The sequence below is a fragment of the Rosa chinensis genome, chromosome 5, assembly GCF_002994745.2.
Source record: "Rosa chinensis cultivar Old Blush chromosome 5, RchiOBHm-V2, whole genome shotgun sequence".
Lineage (NCBI taxonomy): Eukaryota > Viridiplantae > Streptophyta > Magnoliopsida > Rosales > Rosaceae > Rosa > Rosa chinensis.
This window is the reverse complement of record NC_037092.1, coordinates 60182216-60196392: the sequence shown is the minus strand read 5'-3', so window position 1 is coordinate 60196392 and position 14177 is coordinate 60182216. Positions and strand designations below refer to the sequence as shown.

At 37.1% G+C, this 14177-nt stretch overlaps 1 protein-coding gene across 1 annotated transcript; it reads left to right on the top strand.

Annotated features, from left to right (window-relative positions):
• The first annotated feature begins 7715 nt into the window (after positions 1–7715).
• Positions 7716–13026, top strand: LOC112201885. Its single transcript, XM_024342811.2, has 6 exons — positions 7716–8062; positions 8348–8544; positions 11021–11098; positions 11869–12108; positions 12321–12398; positions 12576–13026. The coding sequence occupies exons 1-6, from the start codon at positions 7948–7950 to the stop codon at positions 12813–12815; spliced, it is 948 nt and encodes a 315-aa protein (XP_024198579.1). The 5' UTR covers positions 7716–7947; the 3' UTR covers positions 12816–13026.
• The last annotated feature ends 1151 nt before the right edge of the window (positions 13027–14177 follow it).

Sequence of the window (14177 nt, the reverse complement as noted above, 5' to 3'; positions counted from 1 at the left end):
CAAAATATTAATAAAAATATTCTGAAAATTTCATGTCTCCAATTACACAACTCACAAATTGAAACACACAAAACCGAAACAAAAATTGTAAGTAGAGTCATAGTTACACTTTGAAGCTTTCCTCAGCGGCTTAGCAACACGGTGATGAACTCGTCTCTGCTATGATGGTGGAGCGTCCTTGACTCAGCGCCTTAGAGCTTTGTAGATTGATGGATGGATGGTGGTCACGGTCTTGTAAGATATGGAGGTTTGAGGAGTGAATTGGGTAGTCTTGGAATGATCTTGGCTGGGAAGTGATCTTGGCTGGGAAGTGGTCTTGGCTGGGAAGTGATCTTGGCTGGGAAGTGATGCAAATTCAGTTCTGGACGTTGCCTATTTATAGGGGAGCATTGGTTGGCTTTCCCAACTGAAACGTCTTCTTTATGGCCTTAACTCCTCTCATAATGGGGCAATTCCTTTAATTTCCAAGCTGAAACATCTTTTTCTTTTATTCCTCAACTGAAAACGTCTTTTCTCCTTTATTCCCCAACTGAAAACGTCTTTCTCTTATTTATTTTCTAGCTGAAACATCTTTTTCTTTTATTCCTCAACTGAAAACATCTTTTCTCCTTTATTTCCCTTCTTCATTGCTTGGTCAAATATCTTAATGCTTTATTTTATGACTCCATCATTGCTGTTTCCAAGAGTTCAACCAGGCAACGTTTCCTACAACAAGCAGGAGAATATCAGAATTTTCTAGAGAAAATAAAGGGAAATTAAAATGTAAAGACCGCAAAAATAGTTGACAGTTAGGAATCCTGATCCAGCTAGGATTTTTCATGAATTTTACTTTTTCCGCTTATTTCACGCCAAACACTCTACAAGACTCTTAAAATGACTCGATGACTCAAAACACGAAACTTAAGGGAGAAACAAGGCTAAAATGGAGCATATACTCATTAATATTATCACACTTTTTTGCTCCTATCAACTACCCCACACTTAGCTTTTGCTAGTCCCTTAGCAAAATAAAAATACAAAACAAAACAACGACTCGACAAAAAACAAGTAAATGACTCTACTTCCCCTAACTGTTGTCTCAGAGACTCCAAACTCATGGCTTTCACGTTAAACACTTAATCAATATCGCATAGATAATTCCATGGTTAATAAACATGTGACATTCATATGACTAAGCAAGATATGGAGAACTTAAGTTATACAGTGAATGATAGCATGTTTCGAACAAGTCCAATCCAAACTCACAAGGCATACTCTCGATTTTTCTCTCAGAAATGGCTATGCTTAAAAGCTTCACTCTCAAGTATATGCAAGAGAATAAATTGTAAGGCAACAAACAGCTTGCATATTTCATCAATAAACGCATTTTGGGAAGAATTTTTAAAGACCTCATGAAATGACTAAGTGCACAAATGGACCTAAACCATAAGCTCGACTGCGTACCTGACTCCACTAACCAAAGACAGCCCATCTCAAGGATCAAGTCAGCACTTAAAACAGGTTGTAATGGGGCTAAGCTAGGGTTTTCGAAATGAAGATTAAGGATACAAAAATCCTAAGGACCTAGCAGAGCATATAAGGACCACCTTATGTCATCATTTTTGTAGACCAAATATCATTGTTTTGGGCCAAACCTTCACTCTAACCAACATGGGAATGGACAAAGGCATAATTTTCAACTTTGAGCCTTCTACAAATTTGAAAGTCCAAAACCACACTTCAACAATTTCCCAAGAGTTTTCTTTTCAATTTTCTTCTATTTTGCCGCTTTTCTTTCTTTCTTTTCATTTTCATTTTCTTTCTTTTTTTTTTTTTTTTTTACGGCAAATTTTTTTTTTTCCCTCTTCTTTTTTTCTTGGATTTTCCCCACCCCACACTTGTCTTTCATCGTCACCCCTACATACTATGTCATGCTCTACTAAGTCCCTAAGACAAGGGTAGAGATATCCTGTACTAAGCTCATGGTAGGGTAGTGAGGGTGATGAAACAAAGGTTTTCAACGTAGGCTCAAAGGGGTTCATTCTATGGAGTCCCACGACGGGCACAATTGGGGACACATGCTTGTTTGGCTATGGTGGTTACCCTAATGTCTTCTATCCTATCCAGGATCAGTGCATTTTATGGCATACAAGTTTTGACAGTCACAACAGCCGAGTTCTAGTACTCTCTAGTCCATTAAAATCTATGACACATGATCATTGGATTTTCAAAGAATGATGAGGTTTTGCAAATACAGCCATGAAATTATGAATTTATCAATAAGCACTCGAAAAGAAAGTATTTTAGCTCAACAGCTCACTTAGGGTCAAATGAATCAGACTTAATCCTAGCATGCTTAATGAACCAAGTTACAATCCAATCTCAAATCTTCATACAAGGATCACAACGTCGATTAACCACAGAATTCAATTAAGTCCTATTTTGATTGTCAAAACCTTCAGCCATGAATTCAGAGACATGTTCATCCTAGACGTTAGGGGCATCCTAAGACTCAAGCAAACAAAACAAAACAAAAGACAAAAAAAAAATAGAATTTTTTTTTTTTTTTTTTTTTTTAGGGAAGGGTAAAATAAACAAACAAAGACACAAGTACAATTCAACCTAAGCAAGTGAAGGGATAGAAATGTCAAACTCTCGTTGATGGCTCCTTCACAGCTTCGTTTGAAATGGGTTGCCTCCCATGCAGCGCTTAATATTTATAGTCCTTCAGCCTGGACTTTTCTCCTTGTTCACACGTGCTCATTCCTTGGGTGCCTCCTGGAGGGGTATCTCTTCCAATGTGTGCTCCACAAAGGACTCACCAGATCAAGTGTTAGTAACATATACAAGGTTAGAAATACAAACATTATGTCTTTCCTACTTTCTAAGTTACTTTACATACTTAGGTACTGGAACAGAGGATCCAATATACCTTAAGCAGGTCACACAACGCGTTTTTTTTTTTTTTTTTAGTTTATTGTAAACATAGTTAATATCTCAATTGATTCCAAGTTGTAAGTCGAGCCCAATAGAAACCACTACTATTGGTGAGATACGATATAGGGATAGTCGCCTAGACATAAGTCTCTTTCCTTTGTTTCAGAAGGCCGAATGGCCAGATTAAGAGGTAAGTGAGAGGGAGGACTCATTTTAGTGATACTACGGAGGCTACTCCCTCAATGAGGTTTAGGCCCCTATCGGCTACTCCCACATAGTGGTTTACGCTCATTCTATAGTATCTCTGAGATCCAATTGAACCCATCACCCAGGGTCTCAACCTTAGACACCATCCGTATGCCCCTTACTCAGCTGGGAAATTAACTTATGTGTTAGACCGTTCTCCAAGTGCTAATAAAGGCCGCCCTCAACCCCAAGAGACCATAGTAAGGTACTAATGAAGGGTTTAGGCCAATATTAACAAAAGGGCCCTTGTCTACTCATACGATTTTACACACTTACAACAATTAAGTATTTAGCTAAATTCATAACCTTAAGTATACTAATCTAAGTGAAACACATACAATTTACAACATACTAAAAAAAAAAACTCATTCTACAATTTACAATATACAATTTACAACATGCTGAAAAAAAAAAAAATCTAAGTGAAACACATTCAATTTACAATATGGTTAAAAAAAACAACTTCTACAAATTGTACAACAATGATAAAAGACATGCTTAATTTTGTAACACTCATAAAACTTAAACTAAATCACAATTAAAGCTTGGCCTAACCGAAATCGCAATTTGTCACCATTCCACAAGGGTAGTACAAAAATTAGCATGCATTCTATATACAACAAAATCGATGACACTTAAAGTGCAAGAGATTTTAACAGTCCCCGGCAACGGCGCCAAAAATTGGTTCGGCTGAAATAGCCTCACAATTTAACCCTGCAAAATGTAGTTGTCAGTATAGGATAAGCAGGGATCGTTCAGTCCGGGGATTGTAGGGTACACCTACACAAAAAGGTCAATTAACAAATAAAAGAATAAAATGGGGGTTTTGAAATTTGGTTCCTAATCTACTTAAAATAAAAACGAAACAAATAAAACTATATACAATGATCGACTTCCCTAACCTAGACCAATACCACTCGGAAATTACTAAGTGTAAAAACAGAAAATTCATTTCAACATGATACAAAAATGTGCCCATCTTAAATGCCTAGATAAGAGCCTAAATGAAAAGCCTCAGCGGATCAATCCACTTATCTGATTCATTCTAATGTAGGCTTGGATCGGAAAAGTCCTTACCAAGCCTAATACTACTAATTTTTGAAAACACTCAGCGTAATTCTCTTAACTAGTAGTATTATCTAACCCTCGAATCAACTCACACGTGCAAATTAACCATTACACATAGAATTTAACACGTAATTTCCAGAATCGTTTAACCATTGAACATAGTTTTTACCACTTTTTAGAACTAATTGCTACTTGTTTAACTCTGCGCCTTAACAAATAACAATTACTCTTGGCAAATTAAGAAAACACACAAGAACTCTCACCGTTATTCTAGCATGCAAACTTATGAATCTAACTCTGAAAATTACCAAAACACATAAAAGGGCACAAGATTGTAACATGCATCATAAAAGAATTCTCGAAATTAACTCAATAATAAACTGAAAATCTCAAAAATATTAATAAAAATATTCTGAAAATTTCATGTCTCCAATTACACAACTCACAAATTGAAACACACAAAACCGAAACAAAAATTGTAAGTAGAGTCATAGTTACACTTTGAAGCTTTCCTCAGCGGCTTAGCAACACGGTGATGAACTCGTCTCTGCTATGATGGTGGAGCGTCCTTGACTCAGCGCCTTAGAGCTTTGTAGATTGATGGATGGATGGTGGTCACGGTCTTGTAAGATATGGAGGTTTGAGGAGTGAATTGGGTAGTCTTGGAATGATCTTGGCTGGGAAGTGATCTTGGCTGGGAAGTGGTCTTGGCTGGGAAGTGATCTTGGCTGGGAAGTGATGCAAATTCAGTTCTGGACGTTGCCTATTTATAGGGGAGCATTGGTTGGCTTTCCCAACTGAAACGTCTTCTTTATGGCCTTAACTCCTCTCATAATGGGGCAATTCCTTTAATTTCCAAGCTGAAACATCTTTTTCTTTTATTCCTCAACTGAAAACGTCTTTTCTCCTTTATTCCCCAACTGAAAACGTCTTTCTCTTATTTATTTTCTAGCTGAAACATCTTTTTCTTTTATTCCTCAACTGAAAACATCTTTTCTCCTTTATTTCCCTTCTTCATTGCTTGGTCAAATATCTTAATGCTTTATTTTATGACTCCATCATTGCTGTTTCCAAGAGTTCAACCAGGCAACGTTTCCTACAACAAGCAGGAGAATATCAGAATTTTCTAGAGAAAATAAAGGGAAATTAAAATGTAAAGACCGCAAAAATAGTTGACAGTTAGGAATCCTGATCCAGCTAGGATTTTTCATGAATTTTACTTTTTCCGCTTATTTCACGCCAAACACTCTACAAGACTCTTAAAATGACTCGATGACTCAAAACACGAAACTTAAGGGAGAAACAAGGCTAAAATGGAGCATATACTCATTAATATTATCACACTTTTTTGCTCCTATCAGTGTAGCTAACCTATAAACACTTGTGTGAAAATTAGAGTGAAAACCTAGTGAGTTTATGGTTAGCGCGGTTTTGTTGCACAAGCTTGGTTTTGGTGCTTCAAAGTGACAATCATGGCATGACATACATTTTACTCTAGCATTTGTCCCATAGCTTCATAAACTTTTGAGACATGACTTGATTTTCTTGCCTTGAGCAAATTGTGTTCGTTGAGGATAATGTTGGAAGGATTATGTTGTGTTATATTTTGTTATGTTTCGATTTGGGTTAATATTTTTGCTTGAGGACAAGCAATATTCAAGTTTAAGGGTATTTGTTGAGTCACAAATTACTTATGGAGTTGTGTCCTATAACTATGAAAATTGATTTGTCTTCCATGCTATTTTACCATTTTTAATCCATTTTCTTTTAATTGCAGGAAACCTTGCATTGAGAATAAAATGACTATTTGAGGCTTGAAATGCGGAGATTTGAAGTTAGAAGAAGAAGACACAGAGATTGGAAGAAAATTGCAAATTGACTTTTCCGGTGAACTTTTCCGACGAGCCGCCACTCATGGAGGGTCCTTTCTCCAGCAAAGGAGGACCATGGTTTTGAGAATCTCCCATCACTTGAAATTCAAATATCTCTCTACACCTTGTCCTTTTGTCACCTTGCCAATTTGGGACCATTAGGGGGACAATAGTGTAAGAGCATCTCTTGCACATCTTGAGACCAAGAGGACATACATAGCTGATGTCAAAGACTGATCTTCAGCATTCTTGACTCCATTCCATCATCTTCATCCTATCCAAGATCCATTTTCTCTCTAGAGAAGACACCACCATCCACCACTACAACCCCTATTTTCCTCCACCACTCAACACCACAACTCACTTTAGAGATTCTAAATTTCACCATTCTTACTAATATCAAGAGTTTGGAGCAAGGAGAAGGAGGTGACTACCACCACATCATGTTCTTGGAGACCTATCTCCATCACCTCTTCCGGCATCATCAATAGTCATCCCTTTACTCCCTGTCTCTTTATGTATTTGATGTTTAATAGAATGTTGAAGCTTGTGTATCTAGCTATGTGTGAGTAGTACGTGAACTAGTTGGGGGGTTGAAAGCCCCAGCCAAACTTGCTTGTATTGATGCTTTTGTTTATAAATTGATGCAAATTCATGTTGTCATTCTCACCTGCTAAGTCAATAGTTGAATGCATTACTTAGACCTAATCAATTTGAGTTATGTGTTTGCCATGACATGAAGTTTTTCCTAGAGATTGATTATCTTTAGGTAAAAAGGGAGCATGAAAGCACACCATGTGTCCAAGTGAGGGTAGTGAGCTAAAATCACCTAGAGATAGGATTGGTTTGCTTGCTTGGTTACCTAAACTCTAAGCTTTATGCATTTAGGGGCAAATGATTGATGCCTATCCGGTGATTGAATTTGTCTCTAGGTAGTTAGCTCTACACTTTTCATGTTAGAGTTAATAAAATGAAAGGGGTTTAAGCCTTAGTAGTCCTATCCAGATGCTAAGAGAGTAGTTGGACAATTAGCTTTGCATAATTCACATTCAATTGCTTTAATGCTTGCAAGGGAGGCAAAATGTGAGACCCGATGCCCTAACTCCCATCCATTTGATAGCAACTTGTTTAGTTTAGCTTAGTTTATATTACTTGCTTTCGTTGTTTCAATTTGAATCGAAACCAATCTCAAAATGAAAATCAAATCTCTACACACCATCTTGCACATACTCACCATGAACTTTGGTTCACTTGTGAGCCTTTGTTTGTGATTGTATATTTGCATATTCTTCTGTTTTCTTTTAGGTTTTCCCTAACTAAGAAATGATTTACCAATCCTCATGGGTTCGACATCCTTACTTAATCCCCTATTCTATAACTTGTACCTCTTGCACTTGAGGGTGGCTTCAATGCTGACACAACTCCTCTTGACTAGAATTGCAATTGGAGAAAGGAAAACAGTTTATCACACACAAAATTGTTTAATTAAAAATTATTAAAAAAATAATTAAATAATTATTTTTCAATAAATAGAAAGTAAAACTGACATAAACTAATCAAGAGGCTAGTAAATTTAAGTGTGGACAAAAGCCACAACACCTTGTGGAAAGCTGTAATTTCTTATTTTCCTCAAAAATGGGTTCACCCATCTCCCGCCCTCTCAAATAACCCGAAACTCTTCCCCACTTTATTTCCCGCCTTCCAAAACCCTCTTGCTTCTGGAGTCCCAGAATATACGAATCGCATTCTTACCCAAAAACCCTAATTTCCGAGAAACCCCCTACTTTCTTGATTCTCTCTATCTGCTACTCCGTTAGGGTTTCGCGGAGCCCTAGGTTTTCAAAGTATGACGGAACTGAACGCCAAGCACCACACTCTGATTCAAGCTCTGCTCTCTCGCGGCCCACTTAAAGAGGGCCAGTTCCACCGCATGTTCTCGGAACTCACCGGAGAAAACCCAGGTCTCCGTTCTTCAATTTTTTTTTTGCTGTATTCCATTGTTTATATGAAAAATTGAAGTTCAATTACTCAATGTTTCTATGGTTAAGCTGATCCATGCCTTTGAATCTGTTTGATTGTGTCAAAATTGAAAGGAAATTAGGTAACTTTGCTTGAAAGGTAACATTTTTATGTGATTGTTTGGTGCCATTGAGTTTGTTAAGTTGGGGGGTTTCACACTTGATAGCAGTTACGTTGTTGAGTTGAAACTAGAGGCAGCAATTTGTTGATATTTGATGATGGGACAGGTGTTCGTCGGAAGGCGTTTGATGATTATCTTCTGAGGATAAACAAGGCCCTTTCTTATGTTCAGTTCGAGCTGCGGGGATGCAGGAATCAATATGATGGTCAAGTTTATTATGGAGTTGTCAATAATGTCTCTGATGAAGAATCGAAGCTGGGAACGACTTATTCGGTTGCTCAGATTGCTTTCTATAAGGCTATTGTAAGTCCGAAATCTTTTTACAGCTTTGAAAAATTAACTAGTTGCCTGTGTTTATCTTGCTTATCCTACAATAAGACTTTGATTCTTTAAGATTATCTCTAGTGAATCAGCTATACCCTGATTGTGAGTTTCAGAAAAGTTAGGGCTCCTTGTCAATATTTAACTATTAGGGAATGACTCAACATTATAATCGATGCTTGTGATTAAATTGATGGGGTTGGATAAAATAGCATGGGTGATCTTGTGTATTGACAGCATACTATGGTTATCAAAGGATAAGATGTTGAGACAAGAGATTGAGGTATAGAAGTGTGCATTGAGTTTGAAAGGCTCTGAATAGCAGTATCTTGGAGTAGGTGGATGGTATTTTATTACTGTCAATACTACAAGAGATTGAGCTTGGGAAATAGTTAAACGTGTTGGTGTACTGAGAGTAAACTACTTCAGGTGTTTAATATTTTGGGACTGATAGCACTTGTTTGGAGAATTGTTAAAGTGGAACAATGAATAGATGCTGTGCTAGTGGTGGTGATCACGTGCACATTTGAATCAAGGAGAATAATGCTGAGATGTTGTTTCTCTATTGGAAATGGGAAGTATGGTCCTCCTTGAGGTTTTGAAACGCCTCCTTTCCTTTGCCACTACTGGCTTAGTGCAGCATTGTGATTGATCAGAGGAAATAGTTGATTGACAAGCTAGCAAGAGCCAAGGGGAGTAGACAGGTTAACAGTTGCATTATTTATTGGAAATCTGGAGGACTTCTTAGAGTTGGAGGGTTATGTATTGGCTAAAACTTCAACCTCAATTCTTTTCTTATGGAATTTGAGGAAGGGGGTGTGGCTCCTTTCTCCATCCTGGGTTCAGGTATTGGTTTGGTCTGAAGTCACCTTCTTTCTACAGCAGGTTGACCAAAATCTGAAGTTGATAATCTTAATGGGAGTTCATTATTCCTCAGGTGATGTGTTATGAAAAGTTGAATAGGAAAAAGATTGTTATCTTCTGCTTTACATTTTCTATTTTTTGGGTGATTGTTAGATTTAGCTTTGTCAAGATTGCACTTGTTTAAAATTTTGTAGTCCCCCACTCTCTTTCTTTCTCTATAAGTTGGATGGACAAGTCCAGTGACGAGAATTTGTAGCTGGATTTGGTAATATATTATTTGAATATATTTGCTAATGCTGTGTGACACAGGACTAATTTGATGAGTACTTGGACAATTATGGACTGTTTGAAATATTAGAGTGATTGGGATTTCATGATTGAAAATTGATGTATAGACTACTAAGATATCAAAATGTTAGTCATTTTTATAAATTTTGATTCTGCTAGTCCATGCAACTTCTAAATTGATATGTGACCCCTAAGTTCTAGTGACTTGGTTCTATTGGCATTTGACTCATCTCAGTCTGCAAGTTGCATTTGTGGGTGCAGAAATTAGTCCTGAAATCTTACTCTTGTGTTTTATAACCTGTTTCTGATTTGACCATGATATTAATAGCATATGAATCTACTAGACTTTATTATCAAAATTTGTGTCTATTAGCTGATGCTAGGACAAAGGCTCTCTTGGCTTATCAATTATCATCTTAGGAGCATCGTTGACCACTATTTTATGCTAAATCTTTGATCCCTGCTATGATTTATTTCCTTACCTGACCCAATATTGGTGGGACTCAGGCTCTTTTGGGTCCTACTTTCTTTTGTGTCCCTACACTTACTGCTTTGTTTGTGTTATTATTGAGTCATCCATGGATGCATTTGATATGCCTACCTATAGACTCCCCTTTGATTGTTTGTGTTATTATTGAGTCATCCATTGATGCATTCGATATGCCTACCTATAGACTCCCCTTTCTTCTTGATTTTCTTACACCTTCCATTTTGTTTGTTTGATTATAAGTATTTTCCCAAGCCAATCCACTTTATTTTTCAGTTTGTGTGTCTCCTATAGAGAAATCTTTATCCTCCAAAAGGTCATGTATGATACTTTGGACAAATGTTGAATTAGTTGAATTTATAAAGATTCTTCACCTGTGTTTCTGAAGCAAGATATATACCTATTCCTCCAGCTCATGCTTTACAAAGAAGTTTTGAAGCCAAAGTTAAACAAAAAGGATACCAGTGATTAGAATGTCCATGTACTTCTCTCATAGACTGTTGCAGTTGGTTGGAATTGGGTTTCTGCTATAATCACTCCCTCCAAACACAAAGTTATCTTAGTTTAGTGTCTTCAGTTTTATCTTTGTATGTGTGGGGTGTGTAATCATATGCAATTGTGCATTGTGTGCACGCTGGAGCATAATTCTCATCTACAGATGTGTATGTAAAGAACAGTACAAGTTTTAAGTATAGGGCTTAATGAGTATTTCTTTTTTCTTTTTTTGAAATTGTATGTGGCTTAATGTTTTTGTTGTGTTTTATTTTGATATTTGTTTATTCATTTATATTTTCTGGTCTATTCTTTTGATATTATCAGATAGAAGCAATAGTGCAAGAAGCTGCTCAAGGAACCATATCTAGCAGTGATGCTCTTAATCTACGATTAGAGAATCAGGTGTGAAAATTTTTGCTCACTAACTCTAATTTCCAGCAAGCTTTGTCTTTGCATTGCATTAACTTTTGTATAAAAGTTTAAGTTGATAAAGCAGGTCTTGTTTTTTTCAAAAAAGTGAGGATGAAATAGATAGGAAATTATTTGCCTGCCTGGCTGCCTGTTTTCCAGCTTTACAAACACAAAATAGGAGAAGTACATTTAAGATGACTGTAGTTAGTTGAGCAGGGACTTATCCAATAAGGAAGTTCTCAAAATGGATTATTGGTAGTTTAGATATTTATAAAAAGCTCTTGATAGAAACTGAACGCTAGAACTCTAGGTATATATCCACCTTCTGCTCAACTACGAACGTGTAGGGGTGTCAGATGTGGTCTCCCTCATTCCGAAAGAAAAAAAGGGGTTGATTTGGCCTCCTTAGCTAATTACTCTGATCAAGTTAACCTGAATGATTAGGTATAATATGGTGTCTGACATGTATATAACGTATGAGACCAAAAGGCAGCACACAACCCAACAACTGTCTCTTTGATTGAGGACTAGTAGACTTGTAACCCAAATATAATGTAAAAGGTATTGTTTATCCGAACTAAGATTAATATAATGTGCCACTCTCTAGGATTAATGAGGCTGCAGAACTAAAGAAAGGCCAAAAATAAACCTGAATTTGAGACTAAGGAATCAGAGTAAAATCAAAGGGATGCACTATTTAATACACAAAGGTTATTAATCTTGTACATGCATGCTTGATAACTCTGGTGGTCTTTCTTTAGGTTAACAGTGGTACATCATCACAATCACAAGGAGGTCCAGTTCCTATCCCTACTGCATTGAAGAACTTTTCAATGTCCCAGAAGGAAAAAACTCTTGATGAATTTGTACGGGATAAATGGCTTTCCTTCACTGCTGAGGGTCATGTTGGACTTGGTGTCAGATCCTTCCTTGATCTGCGAAGTTGGTTTCGCAATAATGATGTTCCTTCATGCGAAGTGTGCAATGAAGCTGGTGTGAAGGTTGTCTCTTGCTTTGTCTCACAATTGTTCAATTCATAATTTGTGATTTTTGACTGCTCGAAATTAAATAATTCAAGTTACAGCTTTGCTCGTATGCTTCTTTCTTCCTTCTTAACCATTTTAATTCCAGGATAATTATTACTAGTGCAACTTGCCAATAGTTTGCTGATGCTGTCGTATGTGACAATTTGGTGGTGTATTATGTCTGACAGGCAGTGTTATGCCAGAAAGAGGGTTGTTCAGTTCGAATTCATCAGTACTGCCTAGGAAAACTGTTTGCTAAGAAAAAGGTATATTATATTGATAGGGCAGTAGTTTTTGCACTCCACATTTAAATAGATCTTAACATTGCCAAACTCTTCACTGATATTGATTAGCTTATTGACTCCCCTATTGATTGACTTATTTGGTAGTAAAGAACAAAAGAGCTCTAGTGCTTAATCAATCTGCTGCTTGATGAATTTCAGGGTGAAAGAGTTTGTCCAAGTTGTGGTACTCAATGGCAATATACAGGACCAAAAGCAGAAGCTGTAGAAGATGATGAGCCAGATTGCGCTACTCAGAGCCAACCACCTGTGGAACCCAAGAGAAAGAAGCTGAGAACAAGCCGAATTGGTGATGGAGATATAGTTGAATCTAGTTCCTCTCAGTCTTCCTTACCTGCGCGTAATCTGAGAAGATCAACTCGAAGTTCCACCCGCCTCTAATAACTTGATTTCATATGCCCTCTTGCAAGTACCTTGGAATATATATTGTATATTTTGCTCCTGAAAAGTAGACTGGATGAGAAGATTAGGGAATGATGTCAAACTCTTGCCTTTTGGATGCTCACTGGTCGGTAAAGTTGTGAGTAGCATTGTTTATATAGTAATTATATTATTATGGCTACTGTTATTTTAAAATTTTCACATTGTGATGCTTTGAACTCTTGTTACTGTTTTTATTTTATTTTTTGGGTTTAACGGTCCTAGGTAGTTTTATCTAGTATGGAACACAGGAGCGAAGCCATGGCATAACTAATGACTCAAATCCTGCTGAGCATTACTACTTTGATCAATTCAGCCATGAGATCTCGAACACTCCAATGAGAGTTGAGGAGCACCGAGTAATGGGTCATTATGGATCAAAGTTGGTGGCATCCTAAAAACGAAAGGAAAAAAAAATAAAAATAAAAGAACGTTGCTTGCATTAAGCTTGTTGGTTTAGGGTCCCTTCTTTTTTTTTTCCCTCCCCCCTTTTCTGTTGGTTTAGGTTCTTTGGTGTGGAAGTGAGATGATGAAAATTCATCAGAATCAGAGTTGGGAGGTTTAACTCATGATTTCTAAATACAATTGAATTTCTGAAGAAGCAAGAGAACTAGCCTACATGCTTGACACTAGAGCAACAGACTCTAGTACCTATCGATATGATGAGTTGCTTGAGGGGGAAGGATAATTAAAGCATACCAGAATCACCATTCATCTGTATTTATTAAGAGACTCATCAGCCATATTGCTTTCTGGATCGATATGATGAAGCACAACATATTCAAAGCTGCAAAGTAGGTGCTTGCTGCTGTTATTCAGAGAACCTTTATACTGTGTGTAACTGAAGAGAGCAGTTCAACAGGTTAATTGACACAGCTCCCCATCATCTCAGTTTTAGAATGCGCACATTACCATACAGTAGAGTGGCTCAGCACAACATACACAGCCACGCAGAGTCATAAGGTATCAGGAAATTAGCATCGAAAACTTGCTTATTTCTCGACTTCCATATATGACAACAAATGCACGGAATAAACCACACCATTCAACTTTTCAAGCCATTATAGCAGCCACTTGTGCAGTGAATATTAGCAGTGAGCCAGCAAATCCTATCCATATGAGAAGTTTTTCTAACAGTAGAGGGCCAGTAAAAAAGCTGTCCACATCGCCATTGATATGGGGCATTCTTTTAATATGTGAAGTATGGTGTCTATATCATCAGTACGTTCTGACTCTGCACATTTGTCAACTTCCCTCGAGTAACAAACTACCAAAAAGTTATCAGTTTAGGAAGGATATGGAATGTGGATTTGACAGTAAGCA